This window comes from Apis laboriosa, unplaced genomic scaffold (genome assembly GCF_014066325.1).
Source record: "Apis laboriosa isolate Shangri-la unplaced genomic scaffold, ASM1406632v1 scaffold20_cov151, whole genome shotgun sequence".
NCBI lineage: Eukaryota > Metazoa > Arthropoda > Insecta > Hymenoptera > Apidae > Apis > Apis laboriosa.
The window spans coordinates 449,638-464,523 of record NW_025222327.1 but is presented as its reverse complement, the minus strand read 5'-3'; the positions used below and the strand labels follow the sequence as shown (position 1 = coordinate 464,523).

General features: G+C 23.3%; 4 protein-coding genes across 7 annotated transcripts; 2 read left to right on the top strand and 2 right to left on the bottom strand.

Annotated features, from left to right (window-relative positions):
• The first annotated feature begins 9 nt into the window (after nt 1–9).
• On the top strand, nt 10–1,946 carry LOC122712754 (adrenodoxin-like protein 1, mitochondrial). The gene is made up of 4 exons (XM_043932610.1): nt 10–201; nt 326–377; nt 503–750; nt 837–1,946. Exons 1-4 carry the CDS (start codon nt 93–95, stop codon nt 938–940), a joined length of 513 nt encoding a protein of 170 aa, XP_043788545.1. The 5' UTR covers nt 10–92; the 3' UTR covers nt 941–1,946.
• Nucleotides 1,947–4,442: 2,496 nt separating this feature from the next.
• On the bottom strand, nt 4,443–7,914 carry LOC122712745 (sprouty-related, EVH1 domain-containing protein 3). 2 transcript variants are annotated; one of them, XM_043932597.1, is made up of 6 exons: nt 7,767–7,914; nt 6,695–7,013; nt 6,413–6,581; nt 6,115–6,173; nt 5,455–6,002; nt 4,443–5,212 (listed from the first exon to the last, which is right to left on the bottom strand). In XM_043932597.1, exons 1-6 carry the CDS (start codon nt 7,784–7,786, stop codon nt 5,056–5,058), a joined length of 1,272 nt encoding a protein of 423 aa, XP_043788532.1. In that variant the 5' UTR covers nt 7,787–7,914; the 3' UTR covers nt 4,443–5,055. The 2 variants fall into 2 exon arrangements, with proteins under 2 accessions (XP_043788532.1, XP_043788533.1); XM_043932598.1 differs by having other exon boundaries at nt 6,115–6,140.
• Nucleotides 7,915–9,705: 1,791 nt separating this feature from the next.
• Nucleotides 9,706–11,440, top strand: LOC122712750 (cyclin-C). 2 transcript variants are annotated; one of them, XM_043932606.1, is made up of 5 exons: nt 9,706–10,011; nt 10,086–10,192; nt 10,375–10,581; nt 10,874–10,978; nt 11,064–11,440. In XM_043932606.1, the coding sequence occupies exons 1-5, from the start codon at nt 9,980–9,982 to the stop codon at nt 11,267–11,269; spliced, it is 657 nt and encodes a 218-aa protein (XP_043788541.1). In that variant the 5' UTR covers nt 9,706–9,979; the 3' UTR covers nt 11,270–11,440. The 2 variants fall into 2 exon arrangements, with proteins under 2 accessions (XP_043788541.1, XP_043788540.1); XM_043932605.1 differs by having other exon boundaries at nt 10,727–10,978.
• A 362-nt stretch (nt 11,441–11,802) lies between these two features.
• Nucleotides 11,803–14,257, bottom strand: LOC122712748 (general transcription factor IIH subunit 4). Of its 2 annotated transcripts, XM_043932601.1 has the most exons (7): nt 13,468–14,257; nt 13,231–13,355; nt 12,909–13,114; nt 12,644–12,817; nt 12,457–12,543; nt 12,112–12,327; nt 11,803–12,032 (listed from the first exon to the last, which is right to left on the bottom strand). In XM_043932601.1, exons 1-7 carry the CDS (start codon nt 13,979–13,981, stop codon nt 11,951–11,953), a joined length of 1,404 nt encoding a protein of 467 aa, XP_043788536.1. In that variant the 5' UTR covers nt 13,982–14,257; the 3' UTR covers nt 11,803–11,950. The 2 variants fall into 2 exon arrangements, with proteins under 2 accessions (XP_043788536.1, XP_043788537.1); XM_043932602.1 differs by lacking the exon at nt 11,803–12,032 and having other exon boundaries at nt 12,158–12,317.
• Between the last annotated feature and the right edge of the window lie 629 nt (nt 14,258–14,886).

Sequence of the window (14,886 nt, the reverse complement as noted above, 5' to 3'; positions counted from 1 at the left end):
TCCTTATAATCATTGGGATAAAAGTAATGCTTTTGTTTGTAAAATGTTCGCGGTATAATTGTAATAAAAGTTAGAATTAAAAATATATAAAAATGACATTTCTTACAAAGTTGTCAACATGGAAAGGATTAATACAAAGATCGTTTTTACCAATAAATCAAACAATAGTAATATCAAATTTCGATATCCATACGTCAAAATGTAAGTATAACTATATTTAAATATAACTTACCACATGTGATAGAAATAACTTCAATATAAATTTTAATTGTTTAAATTGTTTAAAAATAAATTATTTTATATTTATAATAAACTAAATTTTTAGATTCCTTTCTTGGTGAATATGAAATGGAAGATCCAAAATCAGAAGCTGATATGTAGGTAAAATTACATATATGAATATTACATCATTATAGATAAATATCATAATTCTATATCATAAAAAGAATTAAAATATAAAATCTATTATATCTTAATTAATATAATTTATTAAATGTTATAGTGTAAATGTTACTTTTATTGATAAAATGGGAAAAAGAATACCTGTAAAAGGAAAAGTGGGAGATAATATATTATATTTAGCCCATAGATATGGAATTGAAATGGAAGGTGCTTGTGAAGCATCTCTTGCTTGTACCACTTGTCATGTATATGTACATCAAGATTATACAGATAAACTCCCAATGGCTGAAGAAAAAGAAGAGGATCTGTTAGATTTAGCTCCTTTTTTAAAAGAAAATTCAAGATTAGGTACATAAAAATAAATTATAGTATAATATAATTTAATATTTAATATTAATTTCATTCAAGATATTAAAACAATTTAATATATTTAGGTTGTCAAATTATATTAACAAAAGAATTAGATGGCATAGAATTGGAACTACCTCAAGCAACAAGAAATTTCTATGTAGATGGTCATACACCAACTCCACATTAATATAGATTAATATAGATTTTACTTGTATGTTATATTTGAATTAATATGTATATATTCTATCTACATATATAATTAATAGAATTATAAACTTTTATTTTATTATGTATAAAATTTAAGTGTAATATAAATTAAATATTATATTTTCTTATTTTTTTAATGAATATTTAATGAATTATAAAAAAACATTATATTTTCAGAATGTACTTTAATGTATTTCATAAACTTTTAGAACAACAAACTTGATTTATATGACATTTGTCATGGTACAATATATTTATTTCTTATACATTTGGATTATGATACATATCTTTAATTACAATGATACAAGATTTAAACATTTATGATATAATGAATCCGTGAATTAAAATTGTATTTGTTAATCTTGCAGCATTTACATCAGTGAAAATACTCTATAAGTTTTTTTGCAAACTGATCGCATTTGAGCACTGCCACTAATGTGTTTACACGTTTTTCATTTCTGGCAGGCACCTTTATGCATTTTCCCAGTTTGACAACTTTCACAATAACTTTGTGTACATATTCTCTATATGTGCATACGTTCTCACGTTCATTACCTATATTTATATGCGTACGCAATTTGCACTTTTTTTATGCATCCATACATGTCTTTGTGTCGATAATTATCATCATCAACATTGTTATATAATTATCATACAAACTATATTTATTTATATTTTCTGTTCATTATTGATCACTATAATTATAGACACGTTGTAATATCTCGGATCAATCGCAACCTACAGTCATACTTCATAATTAAAAGAATTTAAATAGAAATACATTCGCTCAATCACACAATATCATACAAAACTACATTGTCAAAATGATTACATATATGTATCTCTCATTTGGTATGAGTCATCACAACGGACTTATTGAAAAAATAATTTTTTGTACTTATTTATAACTAAAAATAGATCGTGATATTTAATTAAATATATAGAAAAAAACTGTTTACATTACATATATTAATGGAATATTTTAACTCAATAAAAATAAGAAATTTCTTCAATATCAAAGTAAACTATCAATTTTTTATGGCAGTAAATAATTTAATATTTACATAATTTAAACTTTAAGTAAAATTCTGTCGTGAAGCATTTATAATATTATAATAATATTCTTCTATAATTTTTTGTATAAAACAAATCCTGACCAATAATAATTAATTTATAATACAACATAAAAAGCAACATAATTATATCATTTCTGTATATCTCACTGAGCTTATTAAATAAATATAAATATAATCTTTTTATTATCAAAATAAAATCATTATTTGGTTGGAAGCATTTTGATTATGAAATGTATCTTCTTTTTCCTTTTCATCTATTAAAAGAACTATTATATTTATATACTTGTAGTTAATTTAATTTAATAAATATATCATTTCACACAACAGAATTAATATTATATTTATTAATAAAAATTATTAAAAATTATTTATATGTATTTGTAAATTATGATAATTATATTTAAATTTAAAAAAAATATGAAGCTCAGAGAGATAAAATATTTTAATATCATTAAGTGTGTTCATGAAATAATCAACTTGTAGCAGATAAAATTTGTTGCTAATGCAGTTTGAAGCATTTAACTATGTCACATAAAATCAGTAAACAATAATTATAAAAAAGAATAAAATTATTATAAATCAAAAAAAAAAAGAAAAAATATAATTAAAATTAAATATAAAATTAAATTTCATATATAATACATTATATATGAAATAATATTAATCAATTACAAAATTACACAAATAAAATCTATAGATACATTTAAAATTTTCAGTTCAAGACAATTTTGATATAAAATATTTTAATTTAAAAAATGAATTAAAAATATATTATCATTATCGGACTAGAAACATAAGGCATAATGAAAATTATTCATAATAATAATTAATTCTTCATTTTATGTATATTTGAAAAATATTTTTGCAATAACTGCTTTTTTTAATAATTAAATGTCTATAAAAGTTGTTGATCAATAAATTATTTTGTTATTCTAAAGTTGCACTTTTCTTATTTATTAAAAATTGCATTTCAAAAATAATTTAAAAACATTCTATGACATTCATAACATGATCATTGATTTTATGTAATTATTATCATTTTTGAATTTTGAATTTTTTAAATTGTTATTAGTTTTCTTGCATTAATATCTATGGTCATGTAGAATGAGCAAGATATTTTTGTATTATGCTTAATTCATAGCATTTTAGAATTAATTTTCTTTCAATAAAATTAAAATTTGAATATATAATTCAAATTTTTAAATAATTTTTGAATAAAATCACATATTATAATTCATGAAGTTGAATACTTATAAAAAATGTATAATCAAATCATCAATAAGCAAAATTATTGCATACTAAAAACTAACTGCATTTCTTTCAAAAATATTTTAATTTTCATATAAATATATTCCAAAAAATCCATATAATTCAATAATTGTAAAATATATAGAATGAAATGAAATACCTCTTAGGTACTAATACAGTTATAAAAAATAATTAAAAATAATACAATAAATCAGAATTTTTTCAAGAATGCCAAATATGTATGTTAGAAAACTATAATATATTATAAAATAGAAAATTTTAAATCTGTAAACAATTTCATGCAAACATTGCATAAAATTATCTTTTAATATAAATTATCTTTTTAATATATACATAATTATAATATGATAAAATTTTAAACTGAAAGTATATTCCAATACATAATAAGCCTCAAACTGACAATACATGTACTTAAAGTTTTATAAGCTTATCTTCAGTATGTATGAAGTAACAATAAGATCAATAGTACTAAAAGTACCATGCTAGTAAATAGTAAATACTGATATTATTTAGCATTTAACATTGTGCCAACATAGTAGCATAAGAAATTCCATTTAACAGATAACTTGACTATAGAGTTTATATAATTATTAATATTTTGTAGATACAAAGAGCACAATACGAAAGGACCTTAAAAACGAAATTGCATATCAGTGAACAAAATTATTTACCACTAGATATTCAGAATCATTCTTGAATGATTATAAATATTTTTGATAAAACATGATACAATTTAATTATGAATTTCATACATATTTGTGAAAGTGCAACTAGCTTTTATTAACCAGTTTGACCTAATTACTGAAGCAGATTAAAAATCTCTGTATACTTTTTTTTATTAAATATTTAAAATTTAAAATATAAACATACACACACATTTTGCACATCTTGTTAACTAAATTGAATTTAATTCAAATTATTTCTTGTAGAAAAATTATATAAAATACTATAACATAGATGTCATCAACACTGGGTTCAAATATACAAATAATATACAAGATCTTACAAGATTAAAAATAAAAAAAAAAACAGAAAATAATTCAAATAATATTATATAATAATAATAGTAATATTATAATTAATAAAACTTCAATATTTTCAATTCTTTGATGAAATTTAAAGTATAAAAAAATTAATAAATAATATTTTTAATTTATTTATAATAGAATAAAAACTTTTAATTTATTTCTCTATATTTCTCTTTCTTGACAATTACGGTAAAATTTAATCTTATAATATAGCAAACATTTTCCTTATCATTTTCATACGAGACGAAAACTAGCTTTCAAACTGGGAATAACAAATTACATTTCTTTTCTTGACTGAATTCTCACAGTGTGCACCATGTATCACAAATAGTTGGTCAGTCCAGATAATATTATTGGACCAATCATTCAGAGTAAATACTAAACGACGTCCAAATTGTTTAATGTACAGATGTGTCTAAATAATGCATTTGCTAATAAAATATACAAAATGTATGGAATATACATGGTTTCAGAGCTAAATGCGACAATTTGTGCTCATATCTTTTTTGGTTTGTTTGAAATAAATTATTTCAAAGATGACGCTGATGGATAAGTGCATGTACTGGAAGCTGTCTACCCCTTTGATACCTCTGACAACGACCCATACTCAGATCATGACATTCATACACATTAGCCACAGCACCACGTGATGAAGAAAAGTTGGTTGATTCAGTAGTTGGTTGAACTGAGTATGGAGCAGAGATATCAAAGGGTTCCTCCAGTTATTCCATCGGATGGTGACGTCCTCCACACATGCCACAGGACGTGCCACACCAATGAACAGCTCTTAGTGGAGGATAAATCCATAAGCAAGGAACGATCAGTGATAATAATGCCAAACCAAACCATCTGCGTCCACATCCTTCTTCTGTACTACAACTGTATAATTTAATATTGATTTATAATGTATTCTTAATTATGTATTATAAAATCATCCCAAAAATATGTGGTAATTTAATTAGTAATTGTAATTTGTAGTGATTTAATTGTCAAATAACTATTGAATACATTATAGATATTAAACATCTATATTTTGAAACTTTCTTATTGAAAAATTTAGATAATCTTAAAAAAGCTAAATAAAAATAATCGAAATAAATATTTCAATAGATTTTACTCACCTGCAAGGATTTTGGGCAAAATCACCTTCAGCATCACTCATACAGTGATATAACATACCCTGAGCACAAGATAGACACGAAATTTTTGCGATTCCTCGTCTAATAGGATCAGGTGCATATTCACAAGATCCCCTAGGATTGTGCTGCTCTGTATATAATTCTTGGCAATGTTTACATCGTAATCGAACGTTACGTTTCATAGTATTTTTAGAAGGTTGAGATACTATAATATCTGGTTTTTTCAAAGAACTGCTGGTATTATGTCTATTTAATCGATCTCCTTTATGATCACCAATGATAGGATATAAATATTCATGATTAAGTGTTGTGAGCTGCACATAAGAGTAGCTATCTGATCCAACATCTTCAGTTGTTGCCAAAGGATGCTGAGATGGTGGCACTTTTATAGATGGTCCACCAATATAATGAATAGGTTTATGGGAATCAGGAAGATCTGAACACTGGGATTGATAATTGGGCACTCGTATTCCATGAGGAGTATCTGATGATGGACGTGATTCTGGTGGTTCCACGGGTAAATTTAAAGTCTATAAAATAAATTATATATTAACATAATTATACATAATATTAATAAATAAATTCAATATTAATGTTACTACTTCAATGTTACTATTTTCTTCATTTTTATTTGATACATACCATAAAAACATCCTCATCACCAGCATCTAATGAATTGTCATATGTTGAATTGGTCAGTCCTGAATTATAAAAAATATAAAGAAAAAGAAAATATTTTTATATACTTATATAAAATTAAAATATTAAATTTTAGTAATATTCAAAATACAATTAACATTCTTACCATTTACATATTCCATAAAAAGTAGCAATAAAATAACAAATAATGAAATATAAAATAATATTAATACAAAATTTTATCATTATCATCTTTATCAAATTTATTAAAATAAATATTATATTTAAATTAACAATTTACCTTCTAGTAATTCTTCAACAGCTGTACGAACACCTTTATCAAAAGCTCTTGCATCTGCAGCTGTTTGAAATGTTAGTCCAAATCTTTTCTCTCCTGTCCTCCAATGATGAAAAGTTGGCATTACCTTATTATATTCAAAATCTTTTTTAATTGTACAACTAAGAACAACCTACAAAAAAATAATAATGTATTATATTTACAACAAATACATAAATTATACATAAAATGTATTAAATGTTTATAATATTATAATATATAGTTAGTGATAGATATATTTATTACTGATTGATCAGTGATGCGTTTCCCATAAATAAGGTATTCATGTCTTTTTTTTGCACCAGGTGGAGAACTATTAGAAGATCCATGATTTTGGGCATTAGTGATACTTGTAGTAGATACAGATTGTGTAGTGTTGGTAGTAGAGGCAGTCGTAGTAGAAATACCAGATCCATTGGTATTATTAGACTGATGTCCACCTGAAGAAGTTGGTCTTCGTCTAACCGAAACATTTGCTAAACCACCGCCACTTAGAGGAACCCAACCACCTGAACTATCATCCCTTGTCATTACCTGGGCACGAACCCTCACCAAATAGTTACCACTAAAAATGAAATGCCAAAGAAAAAAAGTTAATATTATAAATTCACATTACAAAATTGATTTATTATTATATTTTTAATACAAATATATTTATTAACTTAAAAAAATAAGATTCACATATATATTATTATTTAATGGAAAATAAAAACTTTATCATGAAGATTTATATGATATATTTTAATTTTAACTATAATTCTATAATAATATTATAGAATTATATAAAATATACTAAACAAAATTTATAAGAAATTAAATTTTATTCACAAATTCTTACTTAATAAGAAAATTTGGAACCAATATAAGATCGAAATTACTTTAAAGATATTTTAAAAACGCGCAAGACCGACATATATGCGAAAGCGAAGAATCGCTGTTATATACGAGATAGCAGATGTTACGCGCTGACATCGATTTAATGAATGAACGGTCACCCCTACACGGACATAGGATAACACACCAACACTTTGACCGAAATCATACGTTTACTTGTGTAAATTTTTAGATATCCAATGAATATGACACATTTTCAAGAAGAAAGAATTGTTTCAAATATAAAAAATTTGAAGAACTTAAAGCAAACTAATAGATATGCAAAATGTTGACAGGAGAATGAATAAGATGAGATCAGACAGAACTGTCAAGTACCGCATTGCAAACATGATCAAGGAATACAAAATTTAAGCCATAGTCATGAACATAGTCAGGTTTCGAAAGAATTATCAAAAAGTACGATAGACATTATAATATTACTTACTCCTCTGACGCCTCTGTCATGATTCGAGCTGTCGAAGCTTTTACTCAATGCCCACTTTTTCCCACACTTCACCATTTTCGTTGCATTGAAAAGACATTCGGCCGCGATTCTGTTTATGGAGCTTTTTTAGGCTAGTGCCAACCACAGGAAGCGCCCCAGTCCTCCTCCCTCTCGCATTCCCCGTAGAGTTCATCCCCACGCCCGACTTGAACTCGCAGTCCACGCCTGCTCCCTTTAGATTTTACCGACCGTCGCTTTCGTTTCGAAAACATCTCTTCTTTTGCATATTCTTTAGCATACCTTCATTAATAAAAATACTAATCATATTGTCCAAATATTATCATATCGCACAATCTCTTTGATTACAATTCTTAGTCTAAATACAAAAAAGAATATTTGACGAAACTCACGCATCGACGTTCACCCCGTGAAACTGACTGACTATATGGTAGCTATCGACGCTTTTACAATGAAAGCTACCGGTCTGCGCAACAGGATTCATTCATCGATGCTGTTCATACAGTCTTGTTAATAATTAAGCGCGCTAACTCTCTATGGCGGACAATGTACGTTTAAATTACTCACAATCCTGTAATGTTTTTAAGATATTAAATATATTTTAATGTCTTATTATTTTTATATTTAAATTTACATAAAAATCATTTTGCATGAAAATTGTGTAGCTTCTTAATAAATACTTGTTATATATTTTATTATTTTTATATATTTTTTTCATTTTATTAAATTAAATTTTATATCATATATTAATAAATAATATTAATACACAAATTTTATATTATATTCACTAATTAATATATAATTAATTACAAAATATACATTAAATATTTTTTATTTTATAAAATTTTTTATTATATAAAATATAAAATTAACTCTATTACTTTATTATAGGCTTGTATATTTAAATACGTCCCTGAACTTGAAACGTTGATTTTCTAGTACATTTATCTAGCCATTGTTAATTCATAATTATGAATCGTTAATAATATAAATTTATACTAAATATTATATCATATCATGTTTAATTTGTTTCTTGAATATAAAATTTAATAATATATATTCAGAAATATTAAAAATATAATATATATTTTTTTTATAAAAAAAATAAAAAATAAAAAAAAATATAAAAATTCAAAGAAAAAAATCAATAAAATTAATAATTGATAGTATTAAACAATATAATATAATTCAATTAAAAAAATAAAAATTATAATGCATATAAATTATATATAATTATATTATAAAATAAACAAACAAATATTTATTAATATATTTTTCATTATCGATATTTTCTAAATTCATTTTAATAACTTTTAGATGCAAAGTTGTAAAGTACATTTCTTTATTATTAAAAAAAAAAAGATATCTGTAGCATATTTAAAATATAAAGATATATATATATGTAAAAAAAAAAAAAAAGTAAAAAAAATATTAAATTATGTTATAATAATATTAAAATTATTTTTATAATTTTGTTTTAATACAATTTCTTAATTTATTTCTATAAAATTTATTATTTATTATAATTAATGATCGATGATTCTCATTGACAATAGAAAATATACGTACATTTTACTATTTTTATATTCCCACGCAGAAATAAACATAATATAAATCAATTTTTCTTCAACTATTTTATATATATGTATACTTATTTTATACTTAATATATTTTATTATAGAAAATATGTCGATAAAGTTTTATAAAAACATGTTATATCTAAAATATTAAAACTTCTATTTGTACCGCGTTATATTACGTTCGGAAAAACGTCTTTTTAAGTATTTCCGGTCACCAAAAAGTTACTATTGTAAGATCTAACTCATTAAAGGCTAATTTTCAACAAATAATATTGCAGAAAATATAGGGAAATTTGAAGACACTAAAATAAAGAAATTTAACATCAAATAGTACAGTCATCTTCAAATTTATTGAAATTAGTAAATAAAAGTTCATACAAAGTTTTTAAGAGATATAAATTTAAATAATGCTAGTGACCGCGAAAATGTTGACGTTTATAAGATTTGTATTACATTTTATAAATAAGCAGTGACTAAAATAAAAATCAAATGAATAAATGCCAAATTATTATATGCTGGATTATTATAGAATCTGGAGATAATCATCGGACGATAATCAGGCGTATAGGGTGATATAAGACTTGCTTATTTTTGTGATAATAATTTGATAGTAATATGGCTGGTAATTTTTGGCAAAGTTCACATCAGTAAGATATTGAATATTCTAATAAACTTTTCTTTTTCATTCTTACTTTATAAAATAAATAAATATCTCTTTTAGTCAACAATGGCTTCTTGATAAACAAGACTTAGTGCGAGAACGACAACATGATCTTTCAATTTTTACAGAAGAAGAATATCAAAAATTATTCATCTTTTTCTCCAATTGTAAGCTAAACGTTCGATTAGTCAATTAATCGAAAGTATTGTCAATGTGACAATACTTAATATTGCGAAGATTAGGGAATTATTATACCTCCAATGTAACTGTATTTGTATCACTTATACAAATTCATATATTTACATTTGTTTTCAAACGATTTGAATAAAAATTTTCTACATTTTTTCAGTAATACAAGTATTGGGTGAACAATTAAAACTCAGACAACAAGTTATAGCTACTGCAACTGTTTATTTTAAAAGATTTTATGCTCGTAATAGTTTAAAATGTATAGATCCATTATTATTAGCACCTACATCCGTTTTCTTAGCTTCAAAAGTAGAAGAATTTGGAGTTATTTCTCATAATAGATTAATTGCAGCATGTCAAACTGTAGGTATGTAATTATATTTATTTATTTATTATATTATTTATCACATATAATAAATAAAATAAGATAGTCAAATAATAAAATGCAATAAGTTATATTAAAAAAGAAAAATTAGAGTTAAAAAATTATTAAATGTTAATTATTATTTCAGTAAAAAATAAATTTAATTATGCTTATTCACAAGAATTTCCTTATCGTGGAAGTCATATTTCTGAATGTGAATTTTATCTGTTGGAACATTTAGATTGTTGTTTAATAGTATATCAACCATATCGGCCTTTATTAATTCTTATTCAAGATATAGGTCCAGATGAACAATTACTTACATTGGCATGGCGTATAATTAATGATAGTTTACGTACAGATGTATGTTTATTATATCCACCACATCAAATAGCTATTGGTAAGAAAAAATAAGAAATACTTTAATAACATATATATTAAGTAAAATATAATTAAAATTGTTAAAGATGTAAAAATATTTTTAGGGTGTTTGCAAATAGCTTGTGTTATATTGCAAAAAGATTTAAAAGCATGGTTTGCTGAATTAAATGCTGATATGGAAAAAATTCAAGAAATCGCACGATATATCATTAATTTATATGAACTATGGAAAACATATGATGAAAAGAAAGAAATTCAAGGTTTATTATCCAAAATGCCAAAGCCTACACCATCACCACCACAGCACTGACAACAAGTTCTTTTATCATCTAATATTTGGGACTGACTAATAAAAGTAAACATTACTTTTGTTAATTATGTTTAAATGACGAATGAACTGGTTTAATTTATGAAATATTAATTTTTATATTTGTATTATATTTTTACCATAATTATTTTTTTAAACAAAATTATTCTAAATAAAAAATAAAATAAAAATAATGGAATATTGTGTATATTTTGTATAATTTAAAAAATTAATTTTATTAAATGAAAAATAAATTCTAAAATTACAAATATTATTGACAATCTGTAGTTATATAATAAAAATAAAAATTTTTTTTCTAAAGTATCACAATACATATTTGTTTGCTTGATTTGCTTTTGAGATATTATTAGTTAATAATTAATGATTTTCTCATTAATTCAATCTGAAATTTTGATAAAGAAATTTATACAGATCAATAAAAATTATCCATATTTATTATTTATCTTAAATTATTAATTATACTTACAGTTTTAATTTATTTTTTAATTTATGATATTCAAATTTATATTTTATTTTATACTTTTTGATGTATAATATTTAATAAATCATTTATCTTACAAGTATTAAAATTAGAAAAATACATTATAATTCAAGATGAAATTTTACTATAAATTTGTTATTTATGAACAAATGTAATTGCTTTCTAATGTTATTCTTACTATATTAACTGGAACCTTTAGAATATCGTTTCCAAAATTTTTTTACATCATCATGTCCTGCTTTTGTAACTACCATTGTCCGTTTTCTATAAAAACATAAAATTTTATGTTATAAGTATTTGTTTATTTAACTCTAAGATAAATATAAAAATATTAAAAATAGACCTTTCACTTTGCCAAATTAATACTCCAGTAGAGAGAGCATGATCTCTAAGTACTTCAAAATCAGTTTGAGAAAGAAATTGACTGTACAAAACTCCTTCACTAAATATAAATCTATTCCTTTCATTTTCCCACAGTTTAATTTGATCTACTATAGTAGGAGGTAAAATTGGTGGACCTGCCTCTATCATTTTACTGTGAGCATGTTGCTGTAAATAACTGTTAATATAGCAAAATTCAAATTAAGTGTTTTTTGTAATATCTTAATATACTATATTTTATTATAATTTTAGCATATCTTAATATATTTTATATATATTTATATATAAATATAATTTTTTTATATACCCAACAATTTGTGTAGCAGTAATTCCACTTTTTAAGGCTTGACGAACAGAATCTCTTGTTAATATTGATACAACTAAATTTGGAAATCTATAAACAAAATATTTTAATTATATTTTTATTAATTATAACTATTATATTTTATACAAAATATCATTCAATGTAAAATATTTAATTTTTTTAAATATACCTATATAACATTTCACAAAATAAACCAAGTAAAGCAACTTGTAAATTTGAATTTGTATAAGCATATACTCTGTAATTTGTTTCAACAACAATATAACCTTCTTTCTCTGGATCTCTAGATAATGGTTTGTTTTGTCCAGTTGCAATATTTAATGCTAATCTTGTAGGATAAAATCTAAGGATATTCATTATTTAATATGACTTTATTTACATTATTTATTTTAAATAAAAATTAATTTTAATTTTAATAAAAAAATATATTTTACCTTCCTGCTTTTCGTTTCCGTTGATAAACAAGACCAAATTCTCTTAAATGTTGCAAAAATGTTAATAAACCTTCAGACATTCCTTCAGTACTATAATCTTTACCAAGTGTTGAAAAATTTAATTGGAATAAAAAAGTAAGACATTCAACCAAATCAAGTCCTCTTGCTTCTATTGTATCTAAATATTGTAAAATAAAATACCACACCTAAAACACATTTAAAACAATAAACATATCACAAAATTTATATTTATGAAATTATATTTTTATTACTTAAAATCATTTTATTAATTGCATTAAATTTAATAATTATCTTTAAATACCTGTGATGCAGTTTCCAATAATAAAAATTGAAAACCTGCTTGTGTAATAACTGGGCTTCCATCAGCTTCATCTCGCTTCATTAATCCAGCATGTAAAAGAATTCTAACAGCATCAGCAGATATACCTAATATAATATCAGATAAAACATAAAATAATATTATTTCATAAAATTTTAAAAAAACTATATTTTTTCTTATGTTAAATATGTTCATCGTTATTAATTTCAATCAAATTACCTTCTTGTTGCTGTGAACCAACCATATAATGTAACACACATTCCCACCTTTCTAGTGCATATGAATCTAAAAATGCAACATCTCTAGGTTTGCTATCAGTTTCTAATTGGTTTGACATTGTCCATGGTTTTCCACCACCCAAAAGAACAATTTTTAAGTTTTTCTTGAATGTTGTATTTAGAATCCATCCAGGAAGTCCACCTGGTATTGATGCTTCATTCCACACATTCAGTTCATTAAGTATTAGAACTACTTTTTGATGTTCTTCAAAATGAAGCTTGGAACACCAAGAAGCAATGACTGCTTGAGGAACAGGTTGTTCAACAAATAATAATCTCATAACATAATGTTTTGCTATTACTGGCAATTCACGAAAAACAGCCAAACAAATTGGAGGATTATGATATAATTTGTTTAATACTTCTGATGGACGTGATTTTAAATATTCTTGAAGATTTTTACATTGTAATCCAGTAGGTCTTAACAAATTTTTTCCACTTATTGTATTTGACATTATTTTTTATATTTAATAAGGAATTATATGTAGCATCAAGTAATATTTAAAAATTTTTCAATTTATTATAATCAATATAAAATATTTTATTTTTTTTATATTTAACCTTTACATACAGAAAACAAATCACATGAATAATATTATACTTTATATAAATATTACATTGCGAATAACTATAACTATAACTATATAAAATAATTATAAAATTAACATCCACATTCTCTTTGTTTTCTCTTCAATTAAACGTAAGTAAGCGCGGCACTTAGCACAAGTGTATTATATCATAATCTATACAAGATATAGAAGATATACAAATACATTTTATTTTCCTTTAATTTTATTGGTTACAATAAGTAATCGCATTCACAATTATACATATTATTCACTGAGATCAGTTACTAGATGTAAACAAAATCATATGACCAAAATTTAGAAAAATTAGATCAAAATCATATGATCAAAATTTCAAAATATGAAATATGAATTATTTTTTCGCATATTAATTTATTTATAGAATTATTTCAAATATAAATATTAATAATAAAATAATAAAATAAATTAGTTCTGAAATAAAAATTTATAAATACAATTCATTTTTATGAAAAGATGGCGTTCATAAATATCAAGAAAATTTGTATAAATCGATCTTCATATATCTTCAGACATTTTGATAATTACTGAAATTACATTTATTATGTTATTTGATTTATTTATTTTGATTAATTTGAATAGATGAACGATCTGTATTAGATCTGTATTAAATCGAAATTTCAATTATATATTTAAAAATAATTTACATAATACATTTGGTTTAAAACTTAAAAATCGAAACTAGTGTATTTTTTATTTTAATGTTGTAAAGAATTTTAAATAACATCTAACATACTTCATATGACAATATAGCA

What these genes read in the sequence shown, in the direction of transcription:
- LOC122712754 (XM_043932610.1), top strand. Translation starts at nt 93, where the DNA reads ATGACATTTCTTACAAAGTTGTCAACATGGAAAGGATTAATACAAAGA. An exon ending in CGATATCCATACGTCAAAAT is followed by an intron (nt 202 to 325) that starts GTAAGTATAACT and finishes CTAAATTTTTAG; the next exon opens with ATTCCTTTCTTGGTGAATAT. An exon ending in CCAAAATCAGAAGCTGATAT is followed by an intron (nt 378 to 502) that starts GTAGGTAAAATT and finishes TAAATGTTATAG; the next exon opens with TGTAAATGTTACTTTTATTG.
- LOC122712745 (XM_043932597.1), bottom strand. Translation starts at nt 7,786, where the DNA reads ATGACAGAGGCGTCAGAGGA. An exon ending in AACGCATCACTGATCAATCA is followed by an intron (nt 6,582 to 6,694) that starts GTAATAAATATA and finishes ATTTTTTTGTAG; the next exon opens with GTTGTTCTTAGTTGTACAAT. An exon ending in TGTTGAAGAATTACTAGAAG is followed by an intron (nt 6,174 to 6,412) that starts GTAAATTGTTAA and finishes TTTATAATTCAG; the next exon opens with GACTGACCAATTCAACATAT.
- LOC122712750 (XM_043932605.1), top strand. Translation starts at nt 9,980, where the DNA reads ATGGCTGGTAATTTTTGGCAAAGTTCACATCA. An exon ending in TTTTGGCAAAGTTCACATCA is followed by an intron (nt 10,012 to 10,085) that starts GTAAGATATTGA and finishes TATCTCTTTTAG; the next exon opens with TCAACAATGGCTTCTTGATA. An exon ending in TGCAGCATGTCAAACTGTAG is followed by an intron (nt 10,582 to 10,726) that starts GTATGTAATTAT and finishes TTATTATTTCAG; the next exon opens with TAAAAAATAAATTTAATTAT.
- LOC122712748 (XM_043932601.1), bottom strand. Translation starts at nt 13,981, where the DNA reads ATGTCAAATACAATAAGTGGAAAAAATTTGTTAAGACCTACTGGATTA. An exon ending in TATTGGAAACTGCATCACAG is followed by an intron (nt 13,115 to 13,230) that starts GTATTTAAAGAT and finishes AATGTGTTTTAG; the next exon opens with GTGTGGTATTTTATTTTACA. An exon ending in CGGAAACGAAAAGCAGGAAG is followed by an intron (nt 12,818 to 12,908) that starts GTAAAATATATT and finishes GAATATCCTTAG; the next exon opens with ATTTTATCCTACAAGATTAG.